Source organism: Meleagris gallopavo, chromosome 5 (genome assembly GCF_905368555.1).
Source record: "Meleagris gallopavo chromosome 5, MGAL_WU_HG_1.1, whole genome shotgun sequence".
In the NCBI taxonomy this organism is placed as follows: Eukaryota; Metazoa; Chordata; class Aves; order Galliformes; family Phasianidae; genus Meleagris; species Meleagris gallopavo.
Genome location: NC_139408.1, coordinates 25,561,789 through 25,576,816, shown reverse-complemented (window position 1 = coordinate 25,576,816; position 15,028 = coordinate 25,561,789). Strand labels below are relative to the sequence as shown.

The 15,028-nt window shown below is 35.0% G+C and overlaps 1 protein-coding gene across 1 annotated transcript in view; it reads left to right on the top strand.

Annotated features, from left to right (window-relative positions):
• Positions 1-15,028, top strand: part of UBR1 (ubiquitin protein ligase E3 component n-recognin 1) — a 59,337-nt gene that overhangs the window by 39,922 nt on the left and 4,387 nt on the right. The window contains exons 32-45 of the mRNA XM_085224856.1: positions 675-827; positions 1,230-1,327; positions 1,981-2,074; positions 3,301-3,449; positions 5,079-5,134; positions 5,351-5,447; positions 5,996-6,063; positions 7,323-7,473; positions 8,592-8,679; positions 10,222-10,355; positions 11,559-11,667; positions 12,855-12,911; positions 13,379-13,456; positions 13,902-14,072. Coding sequence (XP_085080982.1) covers positions 675-827; positions 1,230-1,327; positions 1,981-2,074; positions 3,301-3,449; positions 5,079-5,134; positions 5,351-5,447; positions 5,996-6,063; positions 7,323-7,473; positions 8,592-8,679; positions 10,222-10,355; positions 11,559-11,667; positions 12,855-12,911; positions 13,379-13,456; positions 13,902-14,072 — 1,503 coding nt within the window. The remainder of the gene's footprint in view (positions 1-674; positions 828-1,229; positions 1,328-1,980; positions 2,075-3,300; positions 3,450-5,078; positions 5,135-5,350; positions 5,448-5,995; positions 6,064-7,322; positions 7,474-8,591; positions 8,680-10,221; positions 10,356-11,558; positions 11,668-12,854; positions 12,912-13,378; positions 13,457-13,901; positions 14,073-15,028) is intronic.

Sequence of the window (15,028 nt, the reverse complement as noted above, 5' to 3'; positions counted from 1 at the left end):
AGTGTTGGGTTGTTTTGTTCCTAGTAATGTCGTTGCCACTGTGACATTAATGAAATCTGAAGACTTACTGCATTCACTAAGGGATCAAATTTATGTAAGAAAACCTGTAAAAATGTTATAGTTATTCCTTTTACTTTTAGTATTTACTATAGTTATTCCGTTTACTTTTGAGTTTAAAATGTCATATGATGTTGTAGTACAAATTACTCTTTCTTTCTTTGAAGCAAAGGCTATAGATTTTTTTATTAAATCTTAAATAGGTTTTCCTAAAATTAAATATAACTATGTACAAATCCTATTTCAATATTTTGAATGAGTTTCTTATGAGAGATGTTAGATACTGTGTTTAAATGTTTAGAAGATGGGAGAAAGGAGAGAATATAAGAACTGTTTGTATATGAAAATGTCATTAAAATAAATCTAAGAGGATCTTAAAAGCAAGGAAGAGCTGCCATTATTTTGACTGAGTGGCATACAATGCATTTTTGCCTGAGTTCATATAAGCGATCAAAGGTTCAATTTTATTTTCATGTCCAAGCACACAAAATAGTTATCAAAGGAAAGGTATTAGGAAAAGAATTAATAGATAATAAGTCTTAATTATGTGAAATTTTGTTTTCAGGTCACATTTGAGCCAGTTCTGTTTTCCAGTAATTCTCTTTTCAATGTTGCAGGTACTTTGAAGCCATGCAGCTGAACTTCCGACAACGCCTGCACGTTGAACAGATATTTGACTTAGAGAATGGAGAGTATCTTTGTCCACTTTGCAAATCTTTGTGCAATACTGTGATTCCCATTGTTCCATTGCAGGCTCAAAAAATAAACAGGTAGACTGCATAGCCTTTTTTAAGAATAATTTCTGGGGTGGATTGACTTTTCGAATTCTGGGAGGGTAATCTTGGGCTGAGCTTCTTAGTCTGTGTAAATGGCTGTTTATCTCCTTACTGACCACTCTCTCAAATATGCTGCTTTTGGTAGCCAAAATCATTTTTGAGAGCATTTCTAGGCTAATTTTGGAGTATATGCCACACAAGAAAATATTTAGGTCTAGTACTTGGGCCAATGCTGCTGCTTTTTTTTTTTTATATAGTGTTTGCTCACTACTTTGCCTGCAAAAGTATGCAACTACTGAGTTAATGCATTTTTATTTGTATGTCTTTTATTTTTAAAGACTTTATAAGGTTTATTTCAGTGTTAAAGTAACAACTGCTTTCAATTTTTTTTCTCAGTGAGGATGCAGAGGCAGTAGCTCAAATTCTCTCCCTGGCCAGGTGGCTGGAAACCATCATAGTCAGAATATCAGGCTACAATGTGAAAAATGCGAAAGGTTTGTTATCTTCATTTTGGAGCTTGTTTGTGGGATATCTAATACACCAGTTTTAAGTATGATGCACGTGTTTTACGTAAAGTCAAAAGAAAAGTTAAAATTTAGGGCAATTTTGCTCTCAATCAAGACAGGGTAAAATAAAGTTGAAGTCATAGGTCTTTTGGAGCTTGATAGCTTTATTTTGGGGTGTTCTCACCAGTTTTCTGGTCTGTTGCCATTTCTGCCTTCCCTGTACAAGAAAATTCCATAACTTGGGGAGGGTGGATGCTTGTTAACAGTCAAAGTTAAGTTTTTGCTTGAAGAGTTTGTAATGAAGAAAAATTAAATTCAGGAGGTTAGAATGAAATGTTTAGGGAACATATGTTACAGAGAATCAATATATTCCTTGCACTCCTATGATGCAGGAAAGTTTTCATCTGCTTTGCTGTATTTTTCTTTTCTTCTATTTCAAAACAAAGAAAGAGTAGTAACAAAGCACTTTAATCCTCACATATTTTTAAATAGAAATGTTATGAGTATCAGTAGAGTATCTTGGCTGGTGAGGGCTGTTTACAATTACTTTCAGACCAGTTAAAAAGGAGATCTTCTGTTAGACTTACTGTAAAAATGATGACTTCTTTGTGTTTTACTTTGGATCTGATTTCTTCTGGAAGGAGATCAACAAAATGTTCCAGCTTTTGTCAACAAGGGATTGGGGAACTCTGCTTTGGAATTCCATTCTATCCTTAGTTTTGGAGTTCAGTCCTCGTAAGTGCTTTTTTGGCTATATTAATTATCCATGAAATAATCTAAAAAACTTCAGGATTTATATTGAACGAAGACATTAACTTTTTCAGTCTCAATACAGGCTTACTTGTATGCTTCTCTAAGTATTCATTGAATATCAGCTCTATACAGACCTAGATGAACCTCTTGATCAAACCTAGCCTGGCAGTGTTTACTTTATTAGTGCAAAACTGAGTTTTCTATTTCAGAATTCCAGTCGTTTGGGCTACTTTCTGTGCTTCTAGGCAAGTCACTTAATGTCTGTTTGCTTTAATTTTCCTGCTATATGTGTGTTTCAGGGTTAGCTTTCAGTTGTTTTAGATAAAATAATTTAATACAGATTACTCAGAGCTGTCTTGTCTACTTTTGTTGCAGTGGGAAAAAGCTCTCTCCCATCAAAACAAAGCAGATAGGGGCTTCTGAAATGTACTTAGCTATCTTCTTTTAAAACAATGCTACTCTTAAATCAAGTACTCTACTACTGTTACTTCTGCCTGACATCGTTGTTATGCAAAATACTTATACATCTGCTGTTGTAAAAAAAAAAAAAATGTCATCAGAAGGTTAAATCAAGATCATAAGCAGGAGGAAGGCTGAGTTTATCATTCTGATAATGATAGGACAAGAGGGAAAAGTTTTAAACTGTAAGAGGTGAGATTTAGGTTAATGTTAGAGTTTTTTTACTCGGAGGGCATTAAGGTGCTTGAACAGGTTGCCCAGAAAAGCTGTGAATGGCCCATCCCTGGATATGCTCAAGGCCAGGTTGGATGGAATTGTATTTCTTCTTTCTCCCAGGTTGGCTCCAGCCTAGTAGCTCTTATTCTTTCTATTTTACCCTATCTATTTTTCCATTTTACTGCTATTTTATCATGGCTCTTATTATTTGCAATAAAAAAAGAGAAAAAATAAGAGGTCCAAAATGAAATTTGAGTACTTGGAAAACAGAAATTAGTGAGAATCAAATGCGTTCCTTGCACTGCTATAGTGCAGGAAAGTTCTTTTTTGCTGCTTCTGCTATTTTTTCCTCGCCAAGGCATGAAGAAAGTAGTACTGAAAACTAGTCATTTTTTTTTTCCCCCTCTTTAGAAAGGTTCTTTGTATTTAAGAGTTATTTCATAAATAATCTTGACTTTGTTAGCAAACGATTGACATAAATAACAAGCACTATTAATAGTACACGTTTAAGTTATCTTGGTTTACTCTTGCAGGGCCAAATACTCAAGCAGTATCAAGGAGATGCTTATTCTGTTTGCAACCACCATTTATAGAGTTGGACTAAAAGTTGCTCCAAATGAAGCTGATTATCGAATTCCTATGATGACCTGGAGCACATGTGCTTTTACGATCCAGAGTATAGGTAAAGCATAATTTGGGTTTGCTTCTTTTTATGGCTCAAAACTCTAAAGGCTGTTTGATTTGTAAAAATGTATACAATCTGGATGTATATACAATAAAGATAGTTCTACATAAGAAAAATATAGGTTAATAATTCTTATTACATGTAACACATGATCTTTAATCTGGTATAAAGAATAGAATGTTTTTGTTAGATGGTACTGTATAATATACTATTTACATATGTAATGCTAACACTGGTGAGTTTAATCTTTAAGAGCTGTATTATAACTGTAACATTAAGCATCTTCGACTATTGCAAAGCTGCTGAAGATGATTAAAGTGCCATGCATCTTCTGTGTAGCCAAATATCTAATTACTATGAAACAGAAGTTCCTTTCTCAGATTTTACTCAACACTTTTCAAATACTTCAGAATCTTTAATCATTCTCGAATGATCTACATGATAGAACTCATTATTTCTGTTTGTCTTCATTCTTGAAAAATTCTTGCACAATTTGTAGAACAAATGTAGTTTTCTGTAATCTGAAGTTGCTAAAAACATGTCAGAGTTTTTTTTTTAATACCACGTGAATCTACTTTTTGAAGGCAAAATCACTTATTAGCCTAAAAACATTAGCCAGAAAGGGCAAGTATACCTGCTTAGTGGTCAGTGTTGCTTCATTTGTCTGCTGTATGCACAAAGATGGCAGTATAGACATGGAACTGTAACTAAATCTGTAGTGGCTTTCAGGCAGGGAGAGAGTCAAGAGTTAAGTCTTTAACTGTGTGTTCCAGGAATTGAAAATGTAACTCTACATATCCATAAGAGTGATTTGTTAAGTATGCCAGTTTTCTTTCTGACAAAGCTGTTGAAGTACAAGTGTAGTCTACTGTAATTTTATAGCAACTCTACATGTTGCATATTAAACTGATGTATAGAAGTGCTAAGTTAAAACATTTATTTAAAAAAAAAAAAAAATATATATATATATATATTTGGTAAGATCCTGAAATTTACTAGTTCATCTCTGAGGTACTAAAACATAGTAGCATTCGTTTAGATGCCTTTTTACTCAGTTAAGTTCATTTTGCTGCTTGTTTTTATTGGATTATTTTCTCTTTATTATCTCTCCAGAACCAGTGTGCTTGGGGAGGGAAGGTGAATTGTGTTCTAATTTGGGAAATCTGTTTTTACAAGATTTTTATTAAACTACAATCAAATGAAGTAGTGTGAATTTGAGGACAAGATAGCTGTACAGCATCCCTGCATACATATCTTGATGTTTGTGAGCATTGTGTAAGAATAACTGAAAGTACAACTAAATCCATAGAATTTCCTATTATCATTCAAATTAAGTAGTGTTCCTTTAAATCTTAGAAAGATCTGAAGAGTTTAAAAAATAAAAAGAAAAAACCCTGTTACAACTTTTTACGTAAGAATCCTTTGGTACCAGTTACGCTGGATTTTTTCAAGAGAATTCTAAGCAATTGATGAGCAATTGCTCATCAAATTATGCTGTCTTTTAAGAAGGATATACGCTAAGAAATGTTTTTACACTTGACTGTTATTTATATGTGTAACTCAAAGAGAAATGTTATGTTCCTGTAGAACAAAGTAATGTAATTTTTTTCTGTGTTTAATTTTAAGAAAACCTCTTGGAAACAGAGGGGAAGCCTTTATTTGGATCTCTACAAAATAGACAGGTATGGGCAAGTAGATATGTGATACATTTCTCTGTTGAGGATTATTTCTGAAAATGCGGTTCAGACTGGTAACATAAAAATATTCTGGAAAATGATTCAGCGTTACATGGAAGTTCATATTTAATTCACTACATTTTCTGTTTGTAGGGGTAGGTTCTCACTGATTTATTTTGCTAGTATCATTTTCTTGTCCGACCATTTTCTCTTGTGCTCTAGCACAGTGGCCTTAAAGCATTAGTGCAGTTTGCAGCTGCTCAGAGAACAACATCACCACAGGTCCTGATTCAGAAACATCTGGTTCGTCTTCTAGGAGGTATTGTATTTCTTTTGTATTGCAGAAGTTAAAACAACATAGAAAGAAAAGATAGATACTGAAAACAGTGCTAACTTCAGTTTCTCTGTTTCCTTACATCACAAAGTTTTGCTTGACCTAAACTAATCAGTAGTTCTGTTGAACAAGCCCTGTATCATTTGAAGTTCCAAAAAATCCTCGAATGCAGTTTACCTAGGCCTTGGAGCTACTCAGATCATTACTGTTTACAGATGGCAGTGCTCAGAATTACTCAAATTCTAAGGACTAAACAGGCAGATAAAGCCACAAATGAGATATTTCTCAATTGTTAGACTTAATCTGTTTAGTATTTTTGAAAGGCTACTTGCATCCTAGTTTAAGATACCTGAGTCTCAGACCTATTTTTCATATTTCTTGCCAATATGCTGAAAGGGGTGACCTTTGTGAATACTGTTTAAGTAGCTTTCCACTGAGCAGGATGCTTATGTGTATAGGCTTTTGGATTCTCCTAGATTGCAAGGCATCTAGTGTTGATGGTGAGATCCTTAATTAATATCTTTATTTTGCAGTTCTTCTACCAAACTTTAAAACAGAAGACACTCCATCCCTCTTAGAAGTAGATATGTTCCACATTTTGGTAAGGAGGTTCATTCATGTAATAATGTTTTGTTTTGTTTTTGTTTGTTTGTTTTAGAACCTAGATATTTGTGATTTTACCCTGCATTATCTCTTCACTTGCATGAATTAAATGATTGTGTGAGAGCTGCATACGAGCAAATTATTATATACTTCTGTGACATAAAAGTGTTTACTCTTAGTTCTGCTGTTTCTAATTTTTGTCTTTGCAATCTCACTCTGTTTTGAATTTCACATTTGTAATCACAGCCATCTTCTTACTACCTGTATCACTATCAAAACCTGAAAAAAAGCATGAGTAATTCACCCTTTCTCAGACTGTGATCCTTTTCCTTTTGTCCAAATAGGCCTCGTACCTTCTCATTTGTTCATGTTCATTCTCATCATCATCTTTATACTATTTCTCAGCATCTTTCTTTCATAATAAAAATATTAAACGAGGACCACTCTGAAAGTAGTGCCTCCTATTTTATTATGATGACCAGTGACATCAGAGGCAGATGGTGGTATGACAATAGAGACTGAACCATTTTGCCAGTATTCTATTACATTTTGTTACCATGCAGCAGATGACAGCAGAGGGGCAATGTGACAAAATGGCATCTGACATGGAATTGTGTATGAAGCAAAGGTGTGGAATTTTAATTCACACAGAAAAAAGTGCACCTGCTGACCTTCATTGATGCTTAGTGAATGTTTATGGAGACAAACCAGTGGATGTGGGCGCACGCTGGTTCATAACTGATGAAAGTGCATAGCTGATGGTGATGACTGCGTTGAAAAAGTGTTTTGTAGCTGAGAATTTGTTCTATCTGTGGTGTTATTGTGCTTTTTTTTCCTCAGTTGTAGTTTCCATGGAAATAAATAAGGCATTATATTCAGAGCAACTTATGTAGTTTTTTCTAGCTTAAAACATAAACTACTTTGCCCTCATTATCTTTCTAACTAATGCTTGGTTTCCTTTCTCACACTTCTTCTATGTTCTGTTTTTTTACATGGATCAGAAACTAAGCTTTCTAGGAAGCAGACAAGCTTTCTTGGCAAGTACAGTGAAACTGTATCTATGTGCTAGCGGGACAACTTCTTTTCAATGATTTTTTTGCTTCATATAGTGTGAATTAAAATCAGCAAGATAAATGATGCCAAATTGACTACAGGAATGAAATATAACTGTAAAGTGATAATATAAGTATTTTATATTACCCATTTAATGAATAAATTTTTGTTACTTTAATATTCACTGCTTCATTTCCCTCGTAGGTGGGAGTTGTGTTATCATTTCCGTCTTTATACTGGGAGGATGCTGTAGACTTGCAACCTTCATCAATTAGTTCAGCCTATAACCATCTCTACCTCTTCCATCTGACAACACTAGCACACATGACACAAATTGTTATCTCTTCAACAACAGGTAGGGATGTATTTTTCATTTCAGCATTTCACAGAATTTCTCAACAATAGTGGTTAAACGTTTTGCTGGTAGTGATTAACATCTTCCAGATAGGAACTTTCTTTTAATAAATGGCTTTCAGTGCTAGGTAGAAATAAATGTTGTTTGCTTTGAAACAAACAGAAAGGTAGCACTATGTCTTTTTCAGATCATTTATTTTATCATTTGTGTGTGTTGCGTAAGAAAGTGAGGTAGTTACTGATCAAGTTCATCATTCCAGTGTTGGAACATCATACGTTCTTCACTTCTTGCAGGAAAAGCAGAGCACTGCCCAACAGCAGCACTCTGAGCAGTACAGTGAGAATTAGTATGGATTTTGGCAATACACTTTCCTTTACCCATCAAACTATTAAATAGCCAAGATATGGAATCCTATAAACTGCTTAGGAGTAATTTTTACTTTTCCCAATGTATGTGAACTGCTGAATCATGGCCTGAACCTCTGATTGATCACTTGAGGCGAGCAATGAGTCAGCCATGGGAGCACAGGTGAAAGCAATTCACCTGTGCTGCCAGAAGGGGTGGAGCCTGGCTGCACCTCTCCTAGACCCATTTAAGAGCTGACTGCCAGTGGGGAAGGATCTCTTCTGGAGATCCTCTCCTCAGGAGTTTCATAGCGAGCCTAGGGGATGGGTAAGCATTCTATCTATTCTGTTGTGGTATAATAACTGCAGTGTCAAACTCCCTGGTATATTTCATAACTATAAAATCTGTATGCTCATTGATTATACACCTGGTATTTCACACTACTGTTGAAAAACATCAGTAACCTACAGGTGTTCTGGCTACTTCCTGTTTTCTTGAGCATGACAGAAGGAAAACAAGAAGTAAAAAATCCTGTAACTTAATCCATACAGAACAATAACTTGTAAAGTTAACGTGATCAAAGCGGTTTTTACACCAAGTGAGCAATGAGACAGTAATCATTACCTATTGTAGCATGCAGTTTTAGGAGGACATTGATTAGATTAAAAATAAGAAATAGAAAAGAAGCAAAATAAAGTGGGAAAAAAAGTTCAATTTACTTAAAATGTCACAAATTAAGTGCATTTACATTAGGATTTATGTTTTGTGTCCAGAATCCTCTACTGCTCGGTCATATGACAACAGTGAGGAGGCATGCTCTGCGCAGGCTTTCTGTAGAGAAGTTTGTCAGTACACCAGTGGGTAAGTAACAGTTAAGTTACAGTACTGTGTCTTCCTAGAAACATAGTAATACTCAGAGAGTGACCTGAACAACAAAGAAAATGAGGAGGGGAAAAAAGCCCAAACATTTTATATGGGGATTTTAGCACAATGCCTTGTGCTTTGCTCTCAATATTCCTGAAACTTAGAAAGAAGAGAACTAGAAAAAGGAACAGGTATCATTAAAACACCTGCTACTTGTAGGTAACGGGGCAAATTCTTAAACTAAGGATGAGAGGTTACTTATGTTTATCCTGGAGGGAAATGTAAACACAAACTGCAAGGTAAAGAAATGTAAGACTACTTTGAATTTTTTAGTTATGCTTTTTCTACTACATACATTTCTAATACAAAAGAAGAGGTGAAAACTGTAAAGCTAATTACAGCTATTTGTTTGAGCATTAGTACCCTCTTGGACTTTTTCATTGGCTATTATCCTCTGTATAGTGAAACTCTTAAGTGCTTCAGTATCTGTATGAAAAAGAAGATAGAAAATGTGGTTGTAGCCTCCACAAATCCTGCTGTGATTTCTCTTCACCAAATCTAGTTGCAAATGTTTTTTTTCCAAGGGTTGAAAATGCTGCCATGTCTGAAAGTCTGAAGTCTAAATTTCTGAACATTAAAAGTTTTGTGTTTAAATAATAGGAGTAATTTTTTTTCAATGCATGTGTTAGAATCATAGTTGCTGTGTATTTTGGAATGTTCAAATGCAGAATTAAATGCCAGAATTTAGGCTGAAACTTAGCATTTTTATTTCTGTATTTGCAGTACCTCCTGATCCCACTGTGCTTTAACACTTAAAATAGTAATCCTGAAATGGTCTATGATGTAGCTTTACTTGTTGTTTCTCAGCAGCTCCTAGGCAATGCTTGTCATCATCCTGCTCTCGTAAATCTGTAGTTAGCTGTGGTTAAATTTTTTTCTGAGAAAATTATCACTCCAGTATTTTTTTTTTTTTTTTTTCAGAAATAGGATTAGGATAGCTTAAAATAACAAGAATGATGTTGTAGTTTTTTTTTTAACATAATGAAATGTGAGGCACATTATTTTTAACTGCTATTTTTGCTGCGTGTGATGATTACTTAATTTTTTTTTTTTCCTTATCCCTTTTGGATTGCATTTGGAGCTCTGAATGCATGGAAAAATACTGTTATTAATTCCAAGAATTGCTGATTTTCTGTAATAAAAAAACCTGCAGATAAATACTAGTTACTTTATGTGTATTACGTAATGCTGTATTGCGCAGTTTAAATCAGAGTTGTCTGAAGTTGGGCAGGTTTATAATTTTGAAAAATGTTAAACATTCAAATTATTTCAATTAATGTGTTCTGCATAAGCTCAGTGTTCATTCTTTATGTAAAAGGGAAGTTTAAAAATAGGTTCTGGTGACAGTTTCACAGAATTTGGGGTACAGCAATGTTGTTCTGTACATAGCTAACATTGTACCAGTTCTAGCCAAAGTGTGAAGCTACTCTAAAGATGTGCACTGTGAACTACTGCAGGTATTTCTCGTTTGTATTACAGTTGCTTTAGTCAGGATGTTCCAGGCTGTCTTGTGTGGGATTGTGTTAAGAAAGGCATCATGCCTTATCTTCGTTGTGCTGCTTTATTTTTTCATTATTTGCTGGGAGTTTCTCCGCCTGAGGAGCTACTACAAGGTAAACATGAGAAAGCAAATGTATCCTTGTTGAAATTGTTTATTCTGTTCTTGGAGAGAAGGAATTTTTAATGTTCATAATAACTCAACAGCAGATAATGTTAATAAGACTTAGAAGGGAAAGGTCAATTTGTGTAAGAAGGGAAGATACAGGAAGTTGGGTGATCTAGGATTTCCGTGGAAGAATTGCTTCTGAACATGTGCAAATATTGAACTATCAGTGCTGTTTTGGTAGTGGCCCTCTATGGCTACAAAGATTTTGTACTTTGAGGCATTTTAGGAGCTTAGATTATAATATCTGAGAAATAGCCTGGAGTGTATTAAAAATGGGAAAACACACCATAAAACTCAGAGAGCACATCAACTTTCTTGTGCGATTGCTGATATTGGTAAATGCTAGCAAAATAGAGCTTATTAGAAATAAAGCATGTTATAAAACTTGAAACCTATTCCTTAAAGAATTCTAATGCATTGCAGATACTAAAACCAAAGTGCTTTGTTTTTTGTCAAAATGCAGGGAAAAGCAAAGTTATCAACTATTTGAAAAGGAGAACTAAAGCTTCAATACACAACAGAAACGTAGTCTTACATTTATTTATGTAAATTATGAGCTAAGATTGAATATCATTAATTTGATTGCAAGTCCAAATCTTTGCACTGTACTGTTGTTGCTATCAGTAGGAAAGTACTGCCAGTACCATCTGTAGAAAGGAGTCGTGGTGAAGCAGCAGTGCTGTTTTCTGCAGGCCCTGTGAGCCAATACTTGACCACTTAGCAAACTAGTAACCTGGCACGGTGTTGTTGCATATTAGCACTGATTTGATAATAGGAGAATTAAATATCATTGCATGCTCAAAGAGTAGTAAAAAGCTGAAATAGGATAGATAAGGAAATCTGCTGCACATTGTGGTACTATGCAGTGAAATTAAGTTTAAGCAATAAACCACATTTTTATAATGACTTATACATGACTTAAATCTGATGTTATTACATTATTATAAAACCAAAAGCAGATCTTCAGCTAATTGTCATAGCCCCAATTACATCAACGGGGGTATGGTCAGTTGTACAATCTCATGAAGCTGTGCTCTAGCTGGAAAACCTGAATTATTAAATGGAAGAAGAATGAGAATTCTAGTTTTGAGTGAATTATTCAGCAACACTGAGATGTTTCAACAGTCACTCTTTTCTATTTCTTATGCAGTTTCTGAAGAAGGGCAGTTCAAGGCACTTTGTAGTTACCTCTCTCTACCCACCAATTTATTCCTGCTTTTCCAGGAGTACTGGGACACAGTAAATCCACTCCTTCAAAGGTACTAATTGAACATGGAAAGGACATGTTTTTGTGTTATGATGACCCTGTGGGAATTGCATCAAATTTCTTAATAGAGGTTGAGCTCATGCTAGAGTTGTGAATGTTCATTTGATGTGCATAAGTATAGTGAATTTTTCTAAGAGCTTAAAAAAACTTGGAGCACAACAATTATAGTCTAAGGAACTACTGTTTGCAGACATACAGGAGTTTAGTTCCTATAGTTAAAAAGTATCGTGAATGGTTGTGAGCATGGTGTAGCATCTGCTGTTCGTTGGCCTGTTTTTAATGTCAGTAGCAAAAGTGTTGATTATATAAGCTATGAAATGAGAGCACAGAAAATTTTATAGCCTGCCAGATGAGGCTTTGTACTGTATCTTCTCTGGATTTCCAAAATAGACTGATGAATGTAGAAGATAGCTGAATTGTATAATATAAATATTATGTATGTTGTAATCTGACAGTAAGAAAATAGTTGGTTAAAATTCTTTTTTCAAAAATGCAGGTTAAAGTAAACAACTCCTTGCTACAGCTGGCCCTCATCTATGAGAGTAGTTGAATAATTCTGCTTTATTGTGTTGAAAAATGTCTCCATGTATTTACTGTGGCTGTTTCAGCCCATGGTTACGTTAATTATTATTGCTGATTCTTGGCAGAATTCTCTGGATCTCACTAGCTTTTTCAGTTTTTTTTTTTCTGCCTCTGTTTTGTTATCCAGCTTCCTTCAATTTAGTTGACATTCTGAGCTGCTGACTCCAGCCTACAGTGTATAGATCTCACTTAACAGTCTGTTACATGAAGTTTGCTATAGTTACATTTGTAGTATATACCATTACTTGCAAATCAGTAGCATTCTCACAAGTATATTTATAAATAAGTTTGTGTTTAGAGTTTCTACATGTGTGCTCGAAGAACTTGTAAGAGAGGCCAACTCTCTTGCATGTGCTTGTGAACATCAGAAAGTAATTGGTAAGGATAGATTTAAGGAATCTATTGTAGTCTTCCTAGCAAACACAGAAGTTTTGAGTGAGATACAGCCTTTTTTAGGCAGTGTTAACAGTTGACAAGTCATCATATGAGCTCAATATTTTACCTATGTATCTGCTTATTTCTTACTAGTTGAGTTTAGCAACACTGAAGGTATATTATCATCAAATGCCATCTTCTGCAAACCTTTTTTCCAAATAGGTGGTGTGCTGATCCAGTGGTGCTAAGCTGCTTGAAGGGCAAGAGCACTGCAGTAAGGTTAGTAGGTTGGGTTTTGTTGGTTTTCAGTTGTTGTTTTTTTTTGTCCTTTTTTACCTTAAAACTGTTCGAGGAATGAAGTGGTTGCTAGGCGTAAGTTAGCAGTGCTTGTGTTCTCCTGTTGATGTACTACTATACATGCATTTCTCTTTGGCTCGGTGATTCTTCGTTGAGAAGGCACGGCATTCTGTTAACCAGTTTATGTCCTGTGTCTAGGGAAAAACAAAAGCTAACTGAAACATGAGATACCTTTGTGCAAATATGTTAGATTTAATTTCATCAACTTTGTTGGAATGTAGAAATACTGAAACTTCCATTGGGACTTTTAGGACTAAAGAGCTGGTCAGGAATTGCAGAAGTTTACAGAAGGGACGAGAAACTTAGCAGGATAATGATCTGTATCTACCCATCATGGTTTTTGCTGTGATGTATATATTTTTCTTGTAACATTTCTTTCACTTACGCAGGTATCCTCGGAAAAGAAATAGTTTAATAGAGCTTCCTGAAGATTATAGCTGCCTTCTGAACCAAGCATCACAGTTTAGGTAATGTATTTAGTTGTCCTGCTAGGTTTTCACTTTGATACTCTTTCAGTTATTGTAGCTATTGTTAGAACTGTGAACAGAAATGGTTTTGTGGAAGCAAAAGCACTTCTGTAGTTATAGAAGTCAATACTAGCAGTTGTTCATTTTAAGGCTGCGATGCAGCAGCTTGCTCAATGTATTCACTTTTGATAGTATTGCACTTTAATCTGCTGGTCATTTTTCACCACTGTAATGTGGGTTTTATGTGGCATTCAGCCTGAGTATTTTTGCACAGAACACAAGAAGCCTGTCAGGTTGGCACTATTTTATGCCAGGGAGTATGAATCATAGAATAATTTGGATGAGAAGTGACTTCAGCACATCATCTAGTCTAATCTCCTGCTTGGTAGTTAGCTTTCTTCTGAAGTTTCATGCTCAAATAACGATCTAATTACACTTTTTCTAGATGCCCACGGTCTTCTGATGATGAACAGAAACATCCAGTATTATGTTTATTTTGTGGGGCTATGTTGTGTTCCCAGAATACTTGCTGTCAGGAACTTGTGAATGGAGAGGAGTTGGGAGCCTGTACTTCTCATGCTCTCCAGTGTGGAGCTGGAGTCTGTATGTTTCTCAAGTAAGTAGCTAGACAGAATTTAACATATTAATGAATAGAGGGAAATATTTGAAGGTCAAAAAGCCAAACGTTGTCAAAGCACTTAATTCTTTTTAGGAAAAAACAACAACAACAACAACCAACAATGACAAAAAAAAAAACCACCCCAAAACATTACTTTAACCAAGTAATGGTTAAATGTTAGTAGCATTACTTTAATATAGGATACTAAGAAGTCATATCACTGCTGTTAGTTTTGCATTGTTCAGGTTCTGAGTCAGATCATATGCTTTACAGAATGGGTATAGAGTATGAACCTATGTTTGAAGGTGATATAACTAGTCTGTACTGAGCAGTTTCATTTAGATATGTTGGAATTACACATACCATACTCTTAAGCTGTGATTTTTCAAGTGAAAATTCTTACCATGGATTTAGCATCTAGGGGATTATCTTCTGTGATTAAAACTTCCCTGTATTTTTGCTGTACCATTTCTAAGGAAATGTGAAGGAGAGAACTGATCTTTATCTTGTTTTTTTTTTTTTTGTTCCTAGTTCACAAAATGTTGGTATTTCTACTTCAACACAGGACTCTAGTGGAAGCTGTGTGGGTCTTCTGTGTATTTTTAGAGGATTATGTACTGTGGCATTTCTAATAATGAGGTTAAATGGAAACCTGGAGACCTAGATTTAGAACATTTTATTTCTTGTGGAAAGATAATATCAGGCATAACTGTAGTCCATGTCTGTTCTTTAAGTTGCGTAAGTTTAAATGACACTAAACACAGGCTCAGTTCTGGGATCGATATTTTTTTCAGCAGTCATATCTGTCTAGACTACTCAGTGCTTCTTTTTAGTGTCACTGTCAATACAGCTGAGACTCACTAATCTTTCTTCACACTTAAAGAGCCTCAATAGGAATAGCAATCCAGAGGCCTGTGAGTTGGGAAGCATAATACCTTTTTAACTTCAGAGAG